Consider the following 22,500-nt stretch of genomic DNA (forward strand, 5'->3'; position numbering starts at 1 on the left):
ATACACATCTGTCTCCCCAACATGTGCTATCTATAGTTTGTAGTTGTACCAAAATGTCAGAGTGGGCTTGAAGGATGCTTTGTAAGCCAGGTCTATGTCACATGCCAGTAGCATAGAGATAGGTAACCCGCATCACACTGTGTTCATTCCCTGTACCTGTATCCATTTTGTAAAAAGCCTTTTCTGACATTCAACGTGCTACACATGTCTCTGGTCAGATACAGACCAGCAAAACAGAAGATTTCCTTACTACCTGAACACATGTTGGTCGAAGGCCAGGTTACTATCTACATGAGACCCAGATCCCCGACAAGTGGGCCAACTCTTAGGGTTGTTTTATTGATGGTGCAGTTTCTTGGGGTGGCCAACTTCCTACAAGGTACTATAATGCATTTCTTGACACTTGAGTCTTAAGCTGTGACTTTGGCACCAGTCATTGTCTGTGTTATAGACCCACTTGTAAGATGTTTGCATCTTGAGGGAATTCTATGACTGCTCCCAGTTTGCAATCATCTGTCAACTTGGTCAGCCAGAGGCCTTTGTCATTAACCTTGACTTTTGAGAAGTAGATGCCAAAGAGTAGCAGGCCCAGAAAGGAGCCTTGAATGATTCCACTGGTGACTAGCCTCTTTGTGGTGGTGTTCTCACCAATCCTAACTTCCTGTGACGTATCTGTAAGTCAGATGACTATCCAATATGTTATATAGGGGTGCATACCTAATTCCATAAGTTTGTTAAATATCCAAGTGAGGTGTTGTATCAAATGGGTCACCCCAGTCAAGGAAGGCAGTAAACACCATTTACCCCTCATCCGTTGCCTTGGTGACCTTCTCCAAGAAGACCACCATGTTCATTTTACACGACCTTCCATTAACAAAGGAACGTCTCTGCAAGCGCTCCGTAAACACCAGAAAAAAAACAAATGCAAAATGCAGTAAAGGAACGCTGTAAACCGCTGTCCGCAACTCACCAAAACAGGAAACCACCCTTCTGAATAGTATCACCAACCACGGAAATTCTGACCAAAGCCTTCAGTGTAGAAATTGATAAACCAATGCCTGCAATAATACTACAAGTACTATTGCCTCCGCCTGCAACATAAAAACTGGCAAAATGGTTCACATGAAAAGTCCAAACTGGAAAACCAAAATCCAGACATAAAGTGCAAGAAAATACTTGTATTAAAACATGATATAGTTAAGCGCTTTCACTCTCACAAAGTGAGCTTCTTCAGAACTGACCCAACAGCTGATACACAAAGTTTAAATAACTTAATTGGTGCCAAATTCTTAAAGTTACAGCACCCTAATAGCGAATATCTGCTGTGGCTTAGTGGTAATTCATGCAGCCTATTAATATTCAATTTCAAAAGTGTCATTAATCTAAACACATAAAATTCAAAATGTAAAAACTGTGACACATCAATTTCACTCTACGCCCTCTTAATGTCATATAAATGAAAATAAAATAAAATATTTAACTACTTAAAAATATTTAAAATACATACTTTTGTTCCATAGTGTGTGAACCTGTCGTAGCTTTATGTGCAAACCTATTGATTACAAAGAAGTGGCTTAATAGCAATATGGTCATTCAGACCTGGTGATGTAATTGCATCTGTTAATAATTGCCACCACACTTCTTTGTATGACAACTTGCCACTTAGGTCGCCACCCCTAGAGTCCATCTCAACATTCTCTAAAACTGAAAATTTAAATATATGCTCCGATCCATGTCTTTCTACATGTCTATAAAGTGCGTTATTTTTATCCTTTGCCTTTATGCTACAAAGGTGTGCATATATCCTTTTTAAAAAAAACTCTCAGTTTTTCCTACATAGAAACCTGAACATGCTATACATTTTGCCAGATATATAATGTACTTCGAATTACAATTACCCTGTTCAAACCTAAGCCTTGTCTTATTAATGTTGTTCAATACTATACCATGTGCTTCATTAATAGCATGGCATTGATTACAGTTACCACATTTTGTAGTAAACTTAGTTCTATGTACAAACTGAACCTCACTCAATCCCCTTTCCAATAAACCTTTGAGGTTTCTCCCCATCGTATATACAAAATTGGGTCTAGGACCCAAAATATCTGTGTATTCCTGATCAACCGTCAAAACATTCCAATTGCCAGTTAATATATCTTTAATTTTCCTGGAGTATGGTCCATATTCAATGACACAGGCCCTAGAGAAAGCTTCAGAACTATCCCTACTAACTAAATCAAAACCCATTTCTTTACAACTTTTATTAGATCCTAACAATGGGACAAATCTCTTCCCCCATTCCTTTACCACATATTATTTTACATCACCCATCATTTTGTGATTATAACCTCTTTCCTTAAACAAATCAGTAATGTATTCTAATTCACTTAACATATCTGTATATTCAGAGGTCATCCTCACTGCTCTTATACATTGTCCCTTATAAATACTATACTTTATTTAATTAGGATGATAGCTAGTATATTCCAAATATGAATTGCTAAAAGTCTCTTTTTTGTGTATTCTAGACTTAAAACCCACATCAGTAATAGTAACCAAGCTGTCCAAATATGCAACACCTTCACTATTGCATGTAAAAGTGAAATTCAAAAATTCGCTACTATCATTTAAAAATTTCATAAAGTTGTTAAAGGTAACTAAATCTCCATCCCATAAAATGTAGATATCATCCAAAAAACGTGAATAGTATTTGATGTTTTTTTCATAGTATGTACTTTTAAATATAGTGTTCTCTTCCCAATCAAGCTTTACCAAAAACCTCAAAGGTTTATTGGAAAGGGGATTGAGTGAGGTTCAGTTTGTACATAGAACTAAGTTTACTACAAAATGTGGTAACTGTAATCAATGCCATGCTATTAATGAAGCACATGGTATAGTATTGAACAACATTAATAAGACAAGGCTTAGGTTTGAACAGGGTAATTGTAATTCGAAGTACATTATATATCTGGCAAAATGTGTAGCATGTTCAGGTTTCTATATTGGAAAAACTGAGAGTTTTTTTTAAAAAAGGATATATGCACACCTTTGTAGCATAAAGACAAAGGATAAAAATAACGCACTTTATAGACATGTAGAAAGACATGGATCGGAGCATATATTTAAATTTTCAATTTTAGAGAATGTTGAGATGGACTCTAGGGGTGGCGACCTAAGTGGCAAGTTGTCATACAAAGAAGTGTGGTGGCAATTATTAACAGATGCAGTTACGTCACCAGGTCTGAATGACCATATTGCTATTAAGCCACTTCTTTGTAATCAATAGGTTTGCACATAAAGCTACGACAGGTTCACACACTATGGAACAAAAGTATGTATTTTAAATATTTTTAAGTAGTTAAATATTTATTTTATTTTCATTTATATGACATTAAGAGGGCATAGAGTGAAATTGATGTGTCACAGTTTTTACATTTTGAATTTTATGTGTTTAGATTAATGACACTTTTGAAATTGTATATTAATAGGCTGCATGAATTACCACTAAGCCACAGCAGATATTCGCTATTAGGGTGCTGTAACTTTAAGAATTTGGCGCCAATTAAGTTATTTAAACTTTGTGTATCAGCTGTTGGGTCAGTTCTGAAGAAGCTCACTTTGTGAGAGTGAAAGCGCTTAACTTTATCATGTTTTAATAAAATATTTTTTCGCACTTTATATCTGGATTTTGATTTTCCCGTTTGGACTTTTGATGTGAACCATTTTGCCATTTTTTATGTTGCAGACGGAGGCAATAGTACTTGTAGTATTATTGCAGGCATTGGTTTATCAATTTTTACACTGAAGGGTTTGGTCAGAATTTCCGTGGTTGTTGATACTGTTCAGAAGGGTGGTTTCCTGTTTTGGTGAGTTGCGGACAGCGGTTTACAGCATTCCTTTACTGCATTTTGCATTTGTTTTTTTCCTTTAACAAAGGAAAACCGAGATGGATCCAATGTCTGAAGGTCTTCTCTGTCTTTGTTGACAATTTCAATGATCATTCTTTCCATGGTTTTGCATATAATACTACTCAAACTAGATCTGTAGTTTCTGGGATTGTTGAAGGTCCGTCCTTATGAAGGGGGTGACAATTGCAGCCCTCCATTCTCAAGGCATAAAGCCCTTCTTGAGACTATAGTTAAATAGTGACTTCAGTGGGGTCTATATTACGAAAGCGAAAAACCCTATGCGCGAATACCAATACAGCGACCCCTATACTGCAAACTGCGAAAATCCCAAACACACTAAACAGTGAAATAAAAATCTAACTGACACAGTCGGCCAACCCCACCACTAGCTATATACAACCTACCCAAATAAAATAAATAAACCACATACATATACTAACCAAACCCTACTTCTAACCTAAAGTAAAGTATAAAACCTTACTTCTTACCTTACACTAAACCCCACATATACACTAACTATGCACTATTCTTAACACCTCCCTAAACCTAAGGTCCGTAACTACCGCACACGTCCCCTACAGACATACACCCAAACAAAACAAATAATCCACATACATACATTTAACAAAACCCTACCTCCAACACTACTAAACCCCACATACAAAACTATCTATGCACTATCCTTAACCCCTCCCAACCCTTAGGTCCGTAACTACCGCGTACTTCCCCTACAAAAAAATACACAAACAAAATAAATAAGCTACATACATACGTTTAACAAAACCCTACCTCTAACCCTACACTAAATCTAACATACGTTACTTATCTAAGCACTTACCTTAACCCGCACCCTATCCTTAACTCTGTAACTATCCGACAGTTACCTTATGCAGCTAATCCACAGACGGGCCAACCATGGAAATTCGATATTTCCATTTTCGCGGTTTTCGACTTTCACTCTAAGTCCACTTCGCGCTATACGGTTCGACATTTACGCATTTGCGTAAACGTCTTTTCGCTTTTATAATATAGACCCACTTTAGTGAACCTGACAGGCCATTGTCTGGACTATTCAGGTGGCCCTGAATATTATCTGAGCCCACTGAGACTGTGTTCTTAGCCTTAGGAAGTGCAGCCAGGGTATATTCTGTCTTTATAGCTGGAGGAGTTATGTTTGAGGGTATTTCTTGGGGGTTGGCTGGGAGTGAGATGGGGGGTAAAGCTGAAACTGAATTTGTTAGCCACTAGATTCACAATATCACCTGTCTCAGTGAATGTGTCACCATTAACCACCAGTTCAGCAGATAGCTGTGTGCTGCCTTTGGGGTTTCTGACAAAGCTGTAGAAGGCCTTCTGGTTATCTTTTGCCTGGGAGGCTATATTGACCTCTAAATTGGTATTATTGGACTTAATTAGCCCTCTTAGTTGTCTGTTTAATTTGATGAGGTAGTTCTTATCATTATATCTTTATGGGAGTTACATTTCCTGATTTTAGTCATGAATTTTTTCCTTTTGTTTTATTTATTTATTTATTTAATTATTTATTTATCATTTGTTAACCGGGAAAGTCCTATTTGGAACAAAGCCAATTTTCAGCGGAGGCCCAGGGAGAAATGCTCCAGATGTATGTCATTGTAACGTGGGAGGAAACCGGAGCACCCAGAGGAAACCCACACGAATGCAGGGAGGACATACAGACTCCACACAGAAGGCACCCCAGCCGAGAATCGAACCAGAGAACCTCTTGCTGTGAGGCGACAATGCTACCGCTGCACCACTGCATCATCCTGTTTAATTTGGGATGCCACCAGAGGGGTTTGCATTTCGAGTTAGTTTTGGGTTTCCATCTGGTAGGTACAGCAGCTTCTATGCAGCCACTGACATGGCTGTACATAGTTTTTGTGAACAATTCAGCATAGGCTGCTCTATTCTCTGGGTTTGGAGGGGCACTGAATTTTGACAAATTATCACTCAATAAAAAGGTAGTTTGCCTTGGAATAGTTCCTAACTGTTACTGGGTTTCCTGGGATTACTGAGTTGATTTTGATTTCAAAGGAGATAGCTTTATATTCAGACCTTACCAGGGAGGAAGTGACATGAAGGGTGCAGTGTTCTCCCATATTTGTGAGTACTACTCCAGTATGTTGGAAACTCTAGTGGGAGTATGCACTAACTGGTCAAGGGTGGTTGTAACTCTGTGCCTGCAGATTTGGGACTGTGTAGGACTCCCAGTCTACAGAGGGGTAATTAATGTCCCCCATGAGCAGAAGGTGTTTGGTTGGATGGCGATTGTCTCTAGTTGGTTTAAACAAGTGCTATGAGTTTTGTAGGATACAGAGAGTGACCCATTGCTTGCTAGGATATGGTACAGGATTATATCTATGCTGACCTACATGTGGATAAACTCTAGTGAATCACACTTTTTAACCAAACAAGAGATACATTTGTTACTGATGTCTATCAAGACACTGTCCCCTTTCGTCCCCATCTGTGCAGCTACTGGACTAAATGTGGTGAAGACACTGAAACCTTCCACTGCCAGGGTATTTGCTATGCAGGTTTATACCATGTCTCAGTGACTGCAAAGATGCCTATATTCTCCTGGGTGAGGTGGGTTTGGAGGGAGTAGTTTTCTTTAGGCTACTGGCCTTCAGCAGTAACATTTTGAGGTTCAGTTGAGTTGATTTTGCTGTGTTGGTGGGTTTATCAATTTGGCATTACTTAAAAGAAAAGCTCTGTGGTGAAAGGTAAAGTTTTAGCCAGTGTTCAAAAGCCTAGAAGGCTGAGGTGCAGACCACCCTTGACAAAGCAACATGGTTTGTTAACCACATCTTTCCACGCTGCAAATACTGGACCTCCTTAGAATGACACCAGAAACCCAACCAGTTGCTAAAGTCAATCATCTTTTGTTCATATTGTGGTATTATCCTTGGTGAAGGTAAGATGCCGCTCAGTGCCGGCATCATCCTTGGTGAAGGTAAGGTGCTGCTCAGTGCCAGCATCATCCTTGGTGAAGGTAAGATGCTGCTCAGTGCCGGCATCATCCTTGGTAAAGGTAAGGTGCTGCTCAGTGCCGGCATCATCCTTGGTGAAGGTAAGATGCTGCTCAGTGCCGGCTTCATCCTTGATGAAGGTAAGATGCTGCTCAGTGCCGGCATCAACCTTGGTGAAGGTAAGATGCTGCTCGGTGCCGGCCTCATCCTTGGTGAAGGTAAGGTGCTGCTCAGTGCCGGCATCATCCTTGGTGAAGGTAAGATGCTGCTCAGTGCCGGCATCATCCTTGGTAAAGGTAAGGTGCTGCTCAGTGCCGGCATCATCCTTGGTGAAGGTAAGATGCTGCTCAGTGCCGGCTTCATCCTTGATGAAGGTAAGATGCTGCTCAGTGCCGGCATCAACCTTGGTGAAGGTAAGATGCTGCTCGGTGCCGGCATCATCCTTGGTGAAGGTAAGATGCTGCTCAGTGCCTGGCTCATACCAGTCTGAGACACACAGTCAGAGAGATTTGTAATGTCTCTATATATTCCAGTAAGCAATGTGTCAGGTCATTTACACCGACATGGACTATAATGGAATCATACTGTTAAATTTAGTGCAATGACTTGAGTGTGTGTTTGTAATTTGGCAGATCCTGGCCCCTTATAGGCAACTAACCATTATTTTCTCCTTGTTCAGCCTTTCTGGAGGGGGTATCAGTATGTCTTACAATGGAGTCCCCTATAACTAGAGTCCTTGGAAGTGTGTTTGCTTACCTTATAGACTTTGTATTTGGGGCTTCACTAAGTGTGGCCATGTGTGGTGTGAGGTGTGTGGCCATGTGTGTGTGCTGTTAGGTGTTCCACCACTGAGTGCGGCCGTGTGTGTGCTGTTAGGTGTTCCACCTCCAAGTGTGGCTGTGTGTGTGCTGTTAGGCAATCCACCACCGAGTGTGACCATGTGTGTGCTGTTAGGCGATCCACTGCCGAGTGTGTGCTGTTAGGCGTTCCACCGACGAGTGTGGCTGTGTGTGTGCTGTTAGGCATTCCACCACCAAGTGTGGCCGTGTGTGTGCTGTTAGGCGTTCCACCGCCAAGTGTGGCCATGTGTGTGGTGTTAGGCATTCCACCACTGAGTGTGGCCCTGTGTGTGGTGTTAGGCACTCCACCAGTGAGTGTGGCCATGTGTGTGGTATTAGGCATTCCAAAGCCGAGTGTCGCCATGTGTGGTGTTAGGCGTTCTACCGCCGAGTGTGGCCGTGTGTGTGTGGTGTTAGGCATTCCACCACTGAGTATGGCAATGTGTGTATTGTTAGGCATTCCACCACAGAGTGTGCCATGTGTGTGGTGTTAGGTGTTCCACTACTGAGTGTGGCTGTGTGTATGATGTTAGGTGCTACACCACAGAGTGTGGCCGCGTGTGTGGTGTTAGGTGCTACACCACCAAGTGTGGCTGTATTTGTAGTGTTACATGTTACACTACTGAGTGTGGCTGTATGTGTGGTGTTAGGTGTTACACCACTGGGTGTGTCTGTATGTGCAGTGTTAGGTGTTACTTCACTGGGTGTGGCTGTATGTGCAGTGTTAGGTGTTACACCACTGGGTGTGGCTGTATGTGCAGTGTTAGGAGTTACACCACTGGGTGTGGCTGGTGGCTGTATGTGCAGTGTTAGGAGTTACACCACTGGGTGTGGCTGCATGTGCAGTGTTAGGTATTACACCACTGGGTGTGGCTGTATGTGCAGGGCTAGGTGTTACACCACTGGGTGTGGCTGTATGTGTGATGTTAGGTGTTACACCACTGGGTGTGACTGTATGTGTGGTGTTAGGTGTTACATCACTGGGTGTGGCTGTATGTGTGGTGTTAGGTGTTACACCACTGGGTGTGGCTGTATGTGTGCTGTTAGGTGTTACATCACTGGGTGTGGCTGTATGCGTAGTGTTAGGTGTTACACCACTGGGTGTGGCTGTATGTGTGGTGTTATGGGTGTACACCATTGAGTGTGGCTGTATGTCTGGTGGCAGTTATTGTTTTAGTTGAGTGTTTCTGGGTTTGCTGAGGATAATTTTTGCTGATGAGTGGTCTAGGAGGTCTTGGTTGTTTCAGTAGATTGCATTTAAGTACCTCAGCATCCATTGGTTTATGTGTGTGTTGTGTGGTATATGTGGTAAGTGGTGTGTGTGTGTGTGTGTGTGTGTGTGTGTGTGTGTGTGTGTGTGTGTGTGTGTGTGTGTGTGTGTGTGTGGTTTTGACAACCTGATGTGTGCTTGTACGTTAGTCACCAGTGACGTTGTGTATATACACCTATTGCGTACCGTATACGTTACTCAAAGAATTAAGTGGTTGTCAGAAACATGAGACAATTACAACATTGTATCAAGATACCCATATCCATCAGGCTGGCTGCAGGGAAGTTAGGAAATTGCATATCCAAGATGTCCATTCCTTTGATTGGTGAGCTACAAGGGAGGTGATGTAAGGGGATTAAAAGAAGGCTACTGAAGGTGTCTTTGGGGGGGGGGGGTAGTTGGAGGCAGACTAGGGTGTAAAATGCTAAATTCCACTAAATTTAATGGCATCGCTACTCAAAACACCCAATACCTGCTGTACTCCTGTCAGTGCAGACGGTATTTGCTCTATGCGTTATGGACACTTCTACATGAAAAATGTGCTTCTAGTTGTTTGTGCCTAAACAGGGCACTGGCATGGCAAAGCTGCTCACTGCAAACACAATGAATTTATCCCAGCACTGCAAATACAGAAAAATGACTGCTGGCCAATAAAACAGCTATACTTAGACCAGGCTACTAACTACTGCCCCCAGGTGGAAAATCCTCAGTCCTCTTGATGTAAAAATACAGAAAAGCACTTGGTGGAGTATAAAAACTACACTCTACTTTAGCCAACAACCACAGCAGACTCCCTCTTATCCGGCCTCTTTTTAATCTGCCTCCTCTTTAACTGGCTATCAAATTTCTGCCGTAGCCCTAGCAATAAACAGAGAAGAACAGCACTTCTGCCTCCTCTGAGCTAAATAATGACAGCCACTTGAGTTTTAGACTTCATATTCATTAGAAAAATGCATGCTAACACAAATCCTATTATTCTAGCTGATTTATAACCTATAAAAGCTATTTTGTATGTTTTTTTCTGTTTATCCAGCCTAAGTTCTGGTCCCAATGAGACCAGATACGAGGGAGTCTACTGTACCTAGATAATAAATTCAGAGGAAGTAAATCAGCAGAACAGACAATGCGAGGCAAAACCCATTTTTTTTTCAAAATAAGCACAAGGAAAGCCAAATAATTCAGTATGACAGCAGGGTAGAAAACGAGAAACTTTGAAAGCTCAATTTGCAGTAAGTGTGGGCAGGTTAAACATCACAAGATTAAACAGTAAAATAAGGAATAGGTGGGTGACAGGGAGTCAGACAGTACCTGTGGTTTTTGCATGCCTTAAGTCTTGTCAAAGTAAACAAGGTCAGATATATATTCTGTGTATTTTAGTGTCACTCAAGAAACAAACTAACCAACGAGAAACAAGTGAAATGTGTAGCCTAGGTAATATGTGTGTCTAACTGTCTCACAGAACAAAAAGACCAGCCAAAGTAATTTCTAAACACAGAAAATATAATGGAACACATAATACAACCATGCATTGTTTCTGGTGTCAACTGTCACACTATGCACATAATATTGCCTCACTTTAAAATCATGATATTAACTAATCCTTTCAATGTGGTCACCAGAAAAACTTACCTTGTGCTAAGCAGGATAATATATTTATTATAGAACTCATATAAACTCTGAAAGTTTAAGAACTAGACCTTCCAAGTTTTTGGCTGAATTCCACTTTCGGCTGAAGCTAGCTGATCAGTACAGAATGCCCGTGTGTTTTTGTTTGGGATAATATCCTGCACATCGCCTTACATATTATGGGGGTACCCACCCTACATATTATGGGGGTGCCCTTTATTTATATAGTCAGCTTTGGGTAATTAGTGCTCTGGTATTTCCCATGGAAAGTATGAGCGGTTAGAAGTATCTGCTCATTATCACAGTGATGACTAATACAGCAAAACTCTTTTGTGATCTGTGAATGCACAAATAATCTGGACTCAAACATTGCATGCCAATTTCACTTGATTATGTGATATATTGCAGCAGAGTAGAACAAACGTGAAATATAATGCTAAACACAACAAAATCTACAATGCTAACTTTCATTTTGTTTCCCATGTCACAAACAACGACTTAGCTCTTCAAATAAATCATTGTCAATTCCAAGCACAGCTATATGTAGAAGAGGGTGGTTACCATGGAAGCACGTAGTTACAAGGCACGACTGACAGTTTTGTAGAGGTGTCAATCACTCCCTGCCTGTAAGGTGAAACAGTCGCATAATGTATTTTATGTTTAAATGACAGTCTGTGCATGAAGATAGCAAACAGCCATTATGTCTGACTTCTGGGTACAACAAGGTTTAAAAGTAATGAGACTTTCTTTCCTGCAGTGTAGTAAAGAGAAAGCTGTCTGCTATATCACATAAATGAAACTGATGTTACCTTTAAGTAAAAGTAGACTAACTGTAATGTGTGAACAGAGACCTTTTTGGTCCTAAACTTTGTTAAGGTGGACCCTAGTTATTGGCATCGCAAAATGTACCAACAGGCCTAGCTACAACTCTAATTCCAAGCTAATGCTGTTGGTTAAGTCTATAGAATTTTTAATTACATATACCAGAATATCTCTTACCAATCCATCACAGTTACTGATAGCAACAGACGTGTTTGCCATATCGGTGACATCTCCAACGTAGACGCAGTCGCCATAAAGTGGTTCTCTGTAAGTTGAATTTGAATCTTCCTGCCATTCAACTGTGGCTCCAGGGGCCACAAGTTTATCATTGTGTTGCAGCCTCAGGTGAAATTCTTTTCCTGAGATAGTTACATTAAAGAATAATTTATCTATCTGTGAATAAGGAAGAATATCCTTGGCATCTCTTCTGAATCGTTTCCCTACTGACGCTGACACAACATGGGAGAGAAATCTGCCCTCAGAGTCTGTGCTAGCTGGAATCACAATTCCATAGCTTTCCAGTTTGCCATGTAAAGAATCTGTAAGAAAAGACAAACCAGGTTATCACTACATTGAGTTAAAATAGTAGAAAGAGTCGCCAATTATCGTTAGAGGATACATGAATAACAACAATTTAGCTGTATCTACAATCCATTCTTTAATATACATAATATTCATTTTTAATATTAATAAGATACAGTACAAAGAGTGCCCTCTTAAATTTGCTTTGACTGTCTCCACCATCTGCATTCTGGGTTAACCAACAGCCACAATTTATTTTTTGTTAAATTTTTTTAAATGTTTTTGATACTTTAAATAATTCACTGCTTCTCTATAAACTTCAAAGGCTTTGATACTATAATATAGGAACATTCTAGATCAAACCTTATTTCAGCAGCAGACCTCAAAGACTTAACTCGGGATGATACATCTTTTCTATTCATCACCAGGTTCTCAGTTCCCAAAAAAATCAGTGCAAGGATTACTTCTCTTGTTGGTATTTAACAATGAAAGACATCATCACACTAACACAGGGTTACCAGAATCCAATAAATTAATGGCCCAGCTTTAATGTGCTCTTAATCACCAGCAGCTACAATCAGGACTAAAGAAATCTTTCAGTGCAAAATGTATACTGTAAAATATCATCATTCTTAAAGAAAACAAAGGTGATTAGTACAGTTCACCAGCAAATACTCAATGAAACTGCAGTACCATACCTCTCAACCATCTAGATTTTCACAGAATAACCAGAGTTTTGCCTCATATTTTTGATCTGTTTCTCATAAAATGTGTTGTTTTCTGGCAAATCACTGAGGACTGAAGTCACTAAATAATGAAATACATTTGAGTTTCAGACTTCATATCTTTTAGAATATGTGCACTAACACAAAACCCATTTTTAGCAACTTTCTAAGTTGATAATAGGTTCATAGGTGGATAGTAGGCTATTAGTCTGAAGATTATTTCAGGCCTAGCCAACAGCCAGAATCAAACCCCGTAACTTATAGCTATGAGAGAAAGACCTTAACCATTATGCCAAACCATCCCTTATAGGAGTAATCTTTCAAATAGGTTCCTATTCTGAAGCCTTTCTTCCCCTGTTATTTTTGTCTTTCTACAGCTTTTGCTAAGCGGTTGAGAGGTATATACAATGCCATTCAATAATAGGAAAAAAAATCCTTTTCAGTCACAGAAATGGTCACACACTGAAAATACTTTGGGCTGATAGTGGGCTGTAATCTGCTACTGAAAATCACATAGAAACTGCCTGACAGATTTTCACAAAAAAATGGATGCGCTGTATAGACAAGGCCTCCTGCTGTGACCGATGTTGAAGAAAAAGACAATGAAAGTCTGGTACAACCAAAGGCTGTATATACAGCCAGTACTACAGGCAGCCTAAAGAAATGCATACTTCATTTATTAGCATCTACATACAACAGAACAGCAAAATATGCAGCATTACAGCTTCCTCCCTCCTACCACTGCTCTACATGGCAGATATCATATCAAGTGTCTCTGGAAATCAAGCTTAAATTCACCCATGTAACACTCTCACACAGACTAGTACATGAAAATAAATGCTCAGACCTGTTCATCTCCTTAAACAGGTGCTCTCCACCTGGCTATCAGGATAATTGGAGCAATTATTCTTACCCTAAACAAGACCAGCAACACACAAACAATCTACTCACACCCACCTTAATATCAAAAAAATGGAAGAATCTTCTGTTACTTACATGTAATTACAAAACTTTAGTGACTTCAAAAATACATGTAACTCCTTGAAGTTCACTTCAGGCTAAAATGCACAATTCAACATGAAAACTTGGTCTTGACACAGTTAAGACAGTTCAAAAAGACATTAACAAATAGTTTGTTACACAGGAGGCCATCTGTTACAGTGCCAAATGGAAGTGAATTATCATTTATTTAATATTTGTTTACCAGAAAAGACCGACTGGGACAGAGCCCATTTTCAGAGGAGGTCTGGAGAGAAGTGCTCCAGACTCATGTCTTTGGAATGTGGGAGGAAACCGGAGCACATGGAGAAAATACACGTGAACACAGGGAGGGTATGCAGACTCCACACAGAAGGCACCCCAGCTAAGAATCAAACCAGAGAAACTCTTAGGATGAGGTGACAATGCTAGCCTCTTCACCACTACAATAATAGTGTACTAATTCATTCCAAATAGTTGATATGCGTAACACAAAATTATACTTTGCACGTTTATCATTGCATTTAAGCATAGCTTTAATGTCACTACACAATTTATTTAAACTGTAGTATTATATCCAAATACCATTTTAAACATATGCAGTAAATTGGCCAACTTACTATCTCATTTGTATTTACAAGTGTCGATGCAAACATGAGCCTGCACAGAACTCTATAACAGCATCTTTAATTGTTTTTCACATTTATAATGCTGATTGCTGTATTAACTTCACTGTTAAAAATAAATATTCTGATTTATGATCTGACAGTGATTCTGCAGCATTCCTGCATTAAGTTTCTTTCAGGGGTTTGTCCCCCATGGGAACCTCTGAAAATGGGTTTGATTCCAGGAAGACTTCTCTAGTAAACCAGGAATAAATAAATATTATTTATCTCTCCTGTCAGATTCAACCAGAAACCAAGCCCAAGTCAGCCAGTTTCATTGGCACAGGGGGATAAAGTCCTGATTATGACCTGGGAGACTCCAGTTTAATTGGTGACTCAGGCATCTACTGGAGCTGGTGTGAAAGAATGGGTGTGACTATCCTCAGGAAATGGGGTGTATTAGGGCACAAATTGCTACACTTCATTGGAGATGGGGCAGTGAGGAAAAGTAATGGCTGAGGTACACATATCTAACCACAAAGCTTTTGACACGGTAGCCCTAATTGTGGGTACATAGAAGTGTGCACTCATACAGGAAGGGTATAGTAGCTCTCACAATGACATGGGTTACTTGTCCCCTTCAGCCATGGTAAAGAGTTAAGGGAATACCAATAGATGGCCTTACTGCCAGGGTACTGACAGGGGTACAAATCTCCATGGAGGTTATCTGCATGATGACCTTCCCTGAATAGCTCATACCCTTACTAGGGATTATCCAGGAAGAGGGAACAAATACATATGACTGATAGAATGAGGTTTGGTGGTCAGCTGGTACAGTGACCAAAAGCATATAGAAAAAAACATAAGTGAGACCATGACAAAAGGGTCATTACTATTATGTCTGATGTAAGATAGACCAACCACTGGATGGCTGATGACCACACAGTCTGCTAAGAATTAGGTAGGGTCCCACTGACTATAGGACACATCTGCAAAACATTTGGCTTTATGCCAGGTGTATGACAGAACCTGATGGTATGCTGCAAAAGATAGGCCAGCTGGAGACCTTCCCTACCTAGGGTAAGTGCCCATTTGGTAAGAGCACTACATTTTCAGTCTTCACAATAGACTGGCTATAAAGTCGTGAAGCATGTCTCAGGGTCTGGACATAAACTACATACTTGTTTTTAACTCTCATGACAGAAACAATGTATCTAGTTCCTCCAGGCCTTTGTAATACTAGTAGCACTTCCTCTAAAGATAAGCAGGTTAAGGGGGAGGGAAGCTGGCATAATGGTTAAGGTATTTACCTTACAGACACAAAGTGCAGGGTTTAATTCTCATGTGGGTCAATTGGCTGGGATAAACTTAAAATGGCCCACAGGAGCAGTTAGCCTAGTGCTAACTTATGAACTTACATCCTTGTCACATATAACTGCAGTCTTTATCTATTCATAAATGTAAAAAAGCTTGCAAATCCTTTCTAACTGTATTCTGATTGCCGTTTTTTATATATCAGGGACATTTTTTAATAAAAATTTTACAAACCTTTTATTAAACAATATTAAACAATAATCTAAATAAATCTAATATATCCTTTGGTGACATTACTCTAGGAATAATATTAGGATGTTTCAAACGCTGGTTGCATAAACAGTATCACTTCCCATAAATCCACACAAGAGCTCGGGCTATTGGAACAAACACTTTTATTATACAGAACGTAGGTTAAGCACTTTCATCTACTCATGGTAGACGTCATCAGAACACTAACTTCATTACTAACCTAAGTTAAATAACAGTTTACTTCCAATCACATCAAGCAACCAATTAACCTCATACATATTCATATACTTAATACATATGCATACTGGTGGATACTTAAAGAGACATCTTATATAGGAATCAGTTTTAAAAGAACACTTAAAAAAATTCTTTCTTTTAAAACTCTGAATAAAAAGTTTATAAACAGTTTAAAAACAATGTAATATACACATAAACACTATACTGCACAAAATATTATAACAATAAATATGTATAGCTCACTGATAAAAAAAATAAAAACTCTACATTTTATGCCTGAACTTCCAACAAGGGTTTTGTGGGTGTACATTCATTTCTTCCTGGGGCGAAATTGCATTAAGTAAAATTTGCCATTTTACTTCCCTTTCCCCAACTTACCCTTCACATTGCCTCCCCTAGGACTGATCCTAACTTGTTCTAAAATAGCAAATTTGAATGTATGGCAAGTGACGCTTGCTTCTAAATGCCTATACAAAGCATTATTCAAATCTTTTTTTCTAATGCAATGCAGGTGATCATATATTCAAGTTCTCAAATGCCTGTCGGTCTTGCCCACATAGAAACTTGGACAATTAGTACATGTGGCTAAATAGACCACATGTGTCTGACAACTATTCCTACTCTAAAGCCTGGCACTTGCTCACTTGCTCACTAAAGCAATTATATAAGTCAGCACTAAAAAATTAAAAGCACTACACCCTCAGAAACTCCCCTTGAGTACCTTGTTCCCCATTGGCCCTTTTTTTCAATTATAAAGAAATTCCCAATACTATTCTAGCATGTCCAAAGGTCAGTTGTCAATCTTCTCTCAGGTCCAGCTGGTGAATCTGGAAATCTTGAGGCAATGTTACAACTGCCTCATGTACACAGACAACCCTCTCCTCCTCCCAACAAATTCCAACACATGTGAGAGATGTAACCATATAGCCAAACTGGAGGCTAAGCTCTCTCAACTCAGTACTGGAGTAACCAGTCAGGAGGAGAAGGAAACCACACTCACTACAATTCCAGTCTCACATAAACCTACCACGACAGCAAACCAAACACATAAACACACAAAAACATACTCGGAAGCTCTAAATAAAAATCTGCCTAAGCAGCAGAGACCTCCAAAGCAGACAGCCAAGCAACCGCTACCCCAAAACAAAACACGTGCAACACATAGCTCACAAAGCCAGTGTGCCGAACAGTCACAGCCCTTAAGGCTAAACAACACACCTGATACACGTGTAATAGTTGACTCTATCGTCAGGCACACTGACGTCCCGCTCACCAGGCTGAACAAGGAGAAGGTCACGGTGAGCTGCCTGTCGGGCGCTAGGATCTGCCACATAACACAAGCACTCAGGTCACTCCAAGGCAAGTACAAATATGACTCAGTCATTGTCCATGCTGGTGTGAATGACCTGAGATGTACCTCCCTGGACTACATGAAAAGAGACATAGAGGAGCTCTCTGAGCATGTCGCCCAGGCCGGTATGACCCTGACCTTGAGTAGCATCTTACCCTCACCAAGAATGATGCCAAAATATGAAGACAAGATGATCAATTTCAACAATTGGCTTAAGTACTGGTGTCATTCAAAGGGGATCCAGTGCCTGTCAGCCTGGGATGACATGCTCGACAAGCTACGATGCTTCGCTAGGGACGGCTTACACCTGTCACCCCTGGGCTTTCGGATATTGGCAAAGGCTCTTGCCACCCCCATAGTGCCTTTTTTAGGCAAGGTTCAAAAGACAAATCCACCTCCATAGGTATCACAAGGGATAAGAAACTAAGAGTAATGCTACTCAACGCCAGAAGTCTAAACCTCAAGATGCATGCACTCGAAACTCTCCTTAGCATGGAGAACATCCATATCTGTGCAGTAACAGAAACCTGGTTCAAGGCTCCCGAGAGCACCCCAGCACTACCAGGTTATACCTCATACCATGCTTTTCGGCCCCAAAACTTGGACCGAACCACAAAAGGAGGGGGAGTATCAATATTCGTCAAAGATACCCACACCTCCAGGTTGGTGGCAAAGCATGAAGCATCAGAGACTATCCATGTGCAACTAACAGTGGGTAAAACTGCCTTCCAGTTTATAGCCTGCTACAGACTACCCTCCCAAACTCAGGAACCCCACTCAGCCTTCCTGAGAACACTGGAAAATATGAAGGTCTCTCCAAACACCATTATATTGGGTGACTTCAACTACCCAAACATAGACTGGGAGCATTACTCTAGCTCCAACACCTTAGCCCAAAGGTTCCTAGAATTTATAAACTCAAATGCTATGGAACAACTTGTTACCACTCCCACAAGAGGGGAAAACATACTAGACCTGATCATCACCAGCATGGGGGCTCTATGCTCCAGACCAGAAGTGTACCCCTCACTGGTAAGATCAGACCATAAACTAATCTCACTGGATATTCACATCCCTTCCCCACACCCTGCCCAGAAAACCACAGTGAAAAACTTCTCTAAAGCAAATTTCACACTCCTCAAAACCGAGGTGGAATCCTTCAAAGCCCCCAGGCCTGTGGAAAATAGGGCCCAGACCGCAGAATCCTTTATAAATGCATTCTATGATCACCTTCAGGAATGCATGGATCATGCAATCCCAAATAAAACCAAGACCCAATCCTCCAAAGGCAGACGTCCTGTCTGGTGGACCCCAGCCATAAACAAGCTATACAATAGAAGGAGGAAGCTACTACATGATAGAGCAAAATCCCAAAAAGGGAAGGCATCTCTTATCAGTATTAGCAAAAAACTACGGGCACTCATAAAATCGTCTAAGGCCAGCTTCGAGAGAAAAATTGCACAGGACACTAAAGATAATCACAAGGCTTTCTTTAGTTATGTTAGGAACCTGGGTGGGAATTCCCAGATATGCTCAGAATTAGTCCAAAATGACAAAAAATACACCGAACAAACAGACATTGCCAACATCCTAACTGACAGGTTCAGAGCAAACTTCTCCACCCCCCTCCCCACCAAAAGGGCAAATATCAATCCCAGCAGAGTGCTGCCCCAATGACATCTCAGATGCTCAGGTAAGAGCCGCCCTCTCCAAAGCAAAAAAACACAGCATCAGTGGGACCAGACGGTATCCCAGGTTGCGTCCTACATGAACACCAAGAAGAGTTAAACCCAAACATAAAACTACTGTTCAATCTAAGCCTTACTACAGGATATGTACTCAAAGAGTGGCGTACAGCAACAGTGGTCCCTCTCCACAAAGGTGGTGCCTCAACGGATCCTGGAAACTATTGCCCCATAAGCCTGACTAGCTTGGTCTGCAAAGCTATGGAAAGGATCATCATGGACCTCATAAATAAAGATATTGGGGATCTATAGACACTGGATCCTACCCAGTTCGGCTTTGTTAAGGGCAGATCATGCCTCTTAAACCTGGTCGATTTCTTTGAAACAGTCACCAAGGCCATTGACGAGGGGAAGGTGGTCCACACAGCCTACCTGGACCTCGCAAAAGTCTTCGATACAATACCCCACTCGGGCATTATAGATAAGCTCACCAGCTTAAATATAAACCCCTATGTCACTAGATGGGTTGCAAACTGGCTCAAGGACAGAACCCACATGGTTAGAATTGCTGGAGCCATGTCAGACTCCAAACCAGTTACAAGTGGCATCCTACAAGGCTCAGTCCTGGGACCTCTCTTGTTCGGTATATATTTCTCAGAGGTACAGGCCAACACGGAAGGACTGTGGCTGACCAAGTTCGCAGATGACTGCAAACTAGGTGCCATAATCGACAGTCTTAACAATCTACCCATTTATTTTATCCAGCCGACACAAGCATCCTACAAAAGGGCCTCATAGAAACAGACAACTGGTGCCAGAGCCATGGCCTCAAGCTAAACACCAAAAAGTGTATAGTCATCCCCTTTGGCAAAACAAAGTGCCCACAAATTACCACATAGGTAGTAATCCATTAAGTATGGAAGAAGTAATTAGGGACTTGGGGACCCAAGTTGATAGCAATCTCTCATTTGAAAACCACGTGGCCAAAGTGGTTAGAAAAACATTTTATATAGCCCACCTAATCATGAAGATATTCACATCTAGATCAGAGGAGGTCATCGTGCCTCTTTACTCATCCCTCATCAGGCCCATAATTGAGTACAATGCCCCTTTTGGCATGTACCTTACCAGACACCTGCAGCAACTGGAAAGACCCCAAAAGTACCTCACCAAGAGGATCAAAGGGCTCAAACAGATGCCATATGTTGCCCGGTTAAAGAAACTCCAGCTCTACTCAGTGGCATACCGCCTGCTCAGAGGCAATCTGTGCCTGACGTATAAAGCCATGTCCAACCCGGAATTAATGGACATGCTGCACCTCAGAAAATCCAAATCCCATCGAGCTACGTGCTCAAGAGATTTGAACCTCAGCACTGAAATAAATAGGACATGCTGGAGGGACAGATTCATAACCCAGAGGCTCCCTTCACTCTGGAATAAAATCCCAGTCCAGGTTAGGCAGAGTCCCTCATTGACTCTCTTCAAGAAGAATCTTGATGAGTGGATGGGAGATCGTAGGTTTACCCCGGGTATCACTTCTGTGTCACTGTTAGAGGCATAGTATACTAACCTCGAAATAGGGCATAGCAAAATTCATTTAAAATGGGTGGCGAAAGCCAAATGCACTCTGGCTAGGCTTATAAATGCCCTAGGGCAGATAGCCTAATATGAACCCATGAACCACCTTTCTTGAACTTAATCACAGTCCTGTTGATATTACCTAATGTTAGGGTTTTATCTTCCAAAACTAAGTGGCACTAGTTGCAGTGTCCACATTTACTAGTACCCCCTCTTCCGTCCTTCCATTTTGTCTAGGGAATAAAGGTTGTTTCAAATTTTCTTTTTAAATTACATCCCGTCTTGTATAAAAAATGGGGTTGATCACCCAATTTTTTTGGACACTTTCATCATACCTCAATATATTCCAATTCCTTCCTATAATAGGTTCATGGAATATATTATTAACTGTAATGACAATAAATTATGCAGGATGTTTAAGGAAGTAGAAGAATTGAGTGAAATAATTTTAAAAGATTTACTTTTTATTCTATGGGAAAAACTGTACAGCAAACAATTTGATGTTGTGGAGAAAAACAGTAATAAAATATTTGACATGAAGTGTCAAACTGAGAAGGGACATCAAGCAATATGAAAAATGTACAGCATACGGGTGGAACAAAAGGAAAGATATACGTGGAGGAATAAATACTGAGGAACAAGGTCAAAAAGAAATGGTGAATACAACACATATAACGGGTATTATAATACCAGAAACATGACTGACAGCCATTTTAGGTGGAAGGAAACAGAATTGGATGAGGGAATACAGAGAGGATTACAGGAAACAGGACACCAGAAACTGGGAATATCAACCTTACAACAGGAGATGGATGAAAACGAATCAAGAAGGACATCAGTGGAACAGGAGATAATCCAGGAAAATGGGGTAAAATATAGTATGGGGGAATTTCAGCATATTTAATTACACCCAGTACAAACCTGAGAAAAAAACACTTTGTATTATTTGCTAGGGGTATGAAATATGTTCCGAACAAAATATTTGACATAGTAGATAATTTAGTAGAATTCAAACTATGTTGTTGTGTCTTTCGGCTTATCCCGGTTAGGGGTCGCCACAGCGGAACTCCGGTCCGCTAATGTTTGGCAGTAGATTTTTTTTACGTGCCGAGTTACCAGCCCTGACACACAACCTTCAATGAAGGCATGCCCATTCACACATGTCTCCACACAGAAGACACTCTTGCTAAGAATCAAACGCGACAACGTCTTGCTGTGAGGCGACAACGCTACCGCAGCACCACTATCTGCGAAAATTAAATTTAAAGCTTTATTTTCAGAATGAGAAGGAGGTAAAAATGAACAATGAATTAAAAGATAAAAGTTATTTCATGCCCCCTATGCACAACACTTTAGCTGCTTATGAAAAGGTAGTGACGGATGAACTACATAAATAACAGGAAAAGAGTAAAAAAACTAGGATGCAATTTAATATTAGTAAAAGAGAACATCAAATTATAAATAAAATATGCAGCAATAATAATAATATATGAATAATGAAATCGGATAAGGGAGGGGGTATCGTTTTCTACAACACAAATGATTATATTAATAAAATTTATGATATTTTAAACAATTCAGGAAGTATGAAACTTCTTCGATTAATCAAATTAATATAGCCCTCCGGCGAATTGATTCTTATTTAGAAGAATTTTTATTGGACAATAGAACAGAACAGATATGGATATTTACAAATTTTTATGGGTTGAATTTCCAGTTTTAGCCACTATTGTGGGAATACCTAAAGTGCACAAAAATTTGGACAACCCCCCCCCCCACCCTTTTCGTCCCATTA

The 22,500-nt window shown here is 40.5% G+C and overlaps 1 protein-coding gene across 1 annotated transcript in view; it reads right to left on the minus strand.

Annotated features, from left to right (window-relative positions):
- LOC122799703 (A disintegrin and metalloproteinase with thrombospondin motifs 2-like) overlaps positions 1-22,500 on the minus strand; it is a 2,689,413-nt gene that overhangs the window by 2,589,910 nt on the left and 77,003 nt on the right. Inside the window, exon 2 of the mRNA XM_044068936.1 lies at positions 11,636-11,997. Coding sequence (XP_043924871.1) covers positions 11,636-11,997 — 362 coding nt within the window. The remainder of the gene's footprint in view (positions 1-11,635; positions 11,998-22,500) is intronic.

The sequence above is a fragment of the Protopterus annectens genome, chromosome 4.part0, assembly GCF_019279795.1.
Source record: "Protopterus annectens isolate FY-2018-M chromosome 4.part0, PAN1.0, whole genome shotgun sequence".
Taxonomy (NCBI): Eukaryota; Metazoa; Chordata; order Ceratodontiformes; family Protopteridae; genus Protopterus; species Protopterus annectens.